Source organism: Octopus bimaculoides, chromosome 19 (assembly GCF_001194135.2).
Source record: "Octopus bimaculoides isolate UCB-OBI-ISO-001 chromosome 19, ASM119413v2, whole genome shotgun sequence".
NCBI classification, from domain to species: Eukaryota; Metazoa; Mollusca; class Cephalopoda; order Octopoda; family Octopodidae; genus Octopus; species Octopus bimaculoides.
The window spans coordinates 7,412,155-7,415,195 of record NC_068999.1 but is presented as its reverse complement, the minus strand read 5'-3'; the positions used below and the strand labels follow the sequence as shown (position 1 = coordinate 7,415,195).

At 37.2% G+C, this 3,041-nt stretch overlaps 1 protein-coding gene across 1 annotated transcript in view; it reads left to right on the top strand.

Moving 5' to 3' along the window:
- Positions 1 to 3,041, top strand: part of LOC106867240 (QRFP-like peptide receptor) — a 43,313-nt gene that overhangs the window by 33,816 nt on the left and 6,456 nt on the right. The window contains exon 4 of the mRNA XM_014912052.2: positions 669 to 871. Coding sequence (XP_014767538.1) covers positions 669 to 871 — 203 coding nt within the window. The remainder of the gene's footprint in view (positions 1 to 668; positions 872 to 3,041) is intronic.

The following is a 3,041-nucleotide window of genomic DNA, read 5'->3' as shown; positions in this document are numbered from 1 at the left end:
ATATATATATATATATATATATATATATATATATGTGTGCGTTTGTGTGTGTGTGTGTGTGTGCATGGGAATAATGCAGCATTCCCTTTAGATATTAAACCTTTTGTTGTTTCGCACAGTTCTGAATATAAAAAAAGAACAGTATGCAATATTTTGACCAGGTCTGCAACTGTTCTTAGGTATACAATAACATCTTCATAGCACTAACGCCTCCCCCTTCGTATTCTCAGACACCCCTACTAACACCACACCAATTGCAGGGATCACATGTATGTTATGATGACATGTCTGTGGAGCGATGTGTGGGGTGAGTGTAGTTTCCTTTGAAACAAAAAGAAATAGCACTTTCCGTCATCTGCTTTCCATCCTTAGTAATTTCTTACCTGGCTGAACGACAAACATAATATATAGAAATGTGTATATTCTAATGAATGATAATGTTTTACTGTTCTCTTCGCAAATTTAAAAGTCATTTGTCTTAACTTCAGTTAAATTTAACGAGAATTTAACGATCTATGAACGGACAGTTCTTGCATTGCAACGTTATATTGCGCTATTTTATAAACAACATTGAATCAAACGTTATCGCTTGTTACTTCCATTAAAATGCATTACGTTAATTAATCGGATTTTCCTGTTTAAAGTCAATTCAATGATATTTATTTCAGCAACTTGTCGAAGTCGGATATTTCATGAAAGGTTATTTGTGTATCAAGGAATGGTCAACGCCAGAGATGAGTAAATTATATGAACTCTACATGTTCTTTATAATGCTCGTTATTCCAACATGTGTAATGATTGTGGCCTATTCTGGTATTTACTGCGAAATGGTTAGTGTTACAGCACGAAGAGCAGACATGAGAACTGGCAGGTAAGTTAACAATTGGAATAGATTAATCACACGTACTGTCCAAGTTTATAGCGGAAATTTATAACAACGATCATTAAGGCGGCGAATAGGCAGAACATTTAGGGCGTCAGACAAAATTCTTAGCGGTATTTATTTATATTCTGACGACAAATACTTCATAAGAGTTCAACTTTGCCTTTCGTTATCGGTGTCGGTAAAACAAAGCTCCAACCCTGTACTGGGAACCGTGTAACTGACTAAAGCCTCCCTTTAAAATTGCTGCCCATGGACCAACATTCAGAACAATTATGATGTTTATTCATTACTCTGTTTATCCACGGTTACCATAACATAATCTTCTGTACTTTCGTTATGTACATTATTAAGATACGAGATGGTATTAGGTATTAAAAGGTTCCAGGACTAATTATGCTTAATAAAAAATAACTTATTTACCTAAGTTTTAACGTCATCTCCTTCGAAAAATCACCGTGCGCAGTAATACACCTGTCACAGCGTTCTTTCCACTTTTGGAATACGGCCTGGAAGCCGTTTTCCATAAGCAAGTCGAGGACTGGATCTCGACAACGGTGTTAAAACGGTGACCTTTGATCTGCATTGTCATCTTGAGTAAGCGGTGTAAGTTCACTGACGCTAAATCTGGTGAATGGGACGGGTGCAGAAGCGAGCGATACCATCTTGTTTTTGGCGAGAAACTAGCGAATGAGGACAGCTCCGTGGAGAATTCAATTCTTTGTGCTTCACAGATCCGGTCGTTTTCACCAAATCTCCTCCCTCAAACGCTTCAAAATATCTCAATAGAACAGTTGGTGGACGACCTTCCATGGGAGTTCAATAAAGTACCGACTACGTACTTTAGAAGTATAATCCAGCAAACCCATCACGCTTAATGTCTGGCATTTTACTAAAGTAGAGAAATTTTCACACTATAGAGTCAGCTTCTTGTTTCACAAAATTGACGACAATTAACAAAAGTATTCCATAAGAACAATACATGAACGCCATAAGAACAATGCAAGAACGCATTAATTAAAACATTAACAGGTGTCTGTGTTGGAAGCGTACTTCTAAGCGCAAGAATCTGTACGTTTCAAGTAGTTTTTAGTTTGCAAGCACTGATTTTGTGGAAGATGAGTTATCAAAGTTTTACAGTTGATACAGCCTTCTCTCTTCTTCCTTTTCTCTCTCACGTCCGCCCCCTCCTTCTCTCTAATCGTTTATTTTTTCTTGAATGGAAATTTTGCCTAAACATCTAAAATTTTAAATAGTTTCTCATGAATAAATGACGTCCATTTTAAACTTAGTGATTGCAGTTAATTTTTTTCTGTCATACTTCAACTATGCTCCTTAGAAACGTCAAATGATTATGTAAAAAGATTACATCAACATAAAGGACGGCATTATAATTCGGAAAAAAGCTATTTAACTAAGAATTTCACTACATTTCACTGCATAATTAAACCAAATAATTAGTAGCCGTTTGGTTTAATTAGGAAGAGGAACCAGCATTTTAAGTAGGGGGAAATGCTGAATGGCATCGTGACTGAGGAGGTGGTAAGGCTTGAAATCGGGATATTTAGCATCGTTGTTAGGCGCTACGCATTTTATGGTCGAGCAGGTTTATAATGAAAGGCAAACAAATCGAAGAGAATTAGGATCAAATTTGAATTGACAGCATTCCATCTGCAACCATTTCGGCTTTTAATTTCACTTCATCGTATCAAGGATACCCAAGGACTAGTTCGCTTACTTTTAAAGACGATGGAGAATAATATAAAATATATTTGGCTGCTATCTTTAAGAAGTTGATCCATCACTTTAAGACACTTGTTGGCAACATATGAAAGTCTAAAATTACCCATTGTACGTGGATAACTGGTAAGTCGTATATAGGACATAAATGTTTTAGCCGAGTGTTTATTCTGTCGGTCTTTTTTGCCGAACCACCAAATTACGGGGATGTATATATAAACGCAGGCTTCTTCCAGTTTCCGTCTACCAAGTCAACTCACAAGAGTTTGCTAGAACCGAAAATATAGTTGAAGACACTCGCCGAATGCGGCATAGAGTGAGACTGAACCCGAAACTATGTGGTTAAGAAACAAACTTCCTCCCACACGGTTACGCATGCGCCTACACACACACACACACACACACACACACACACACA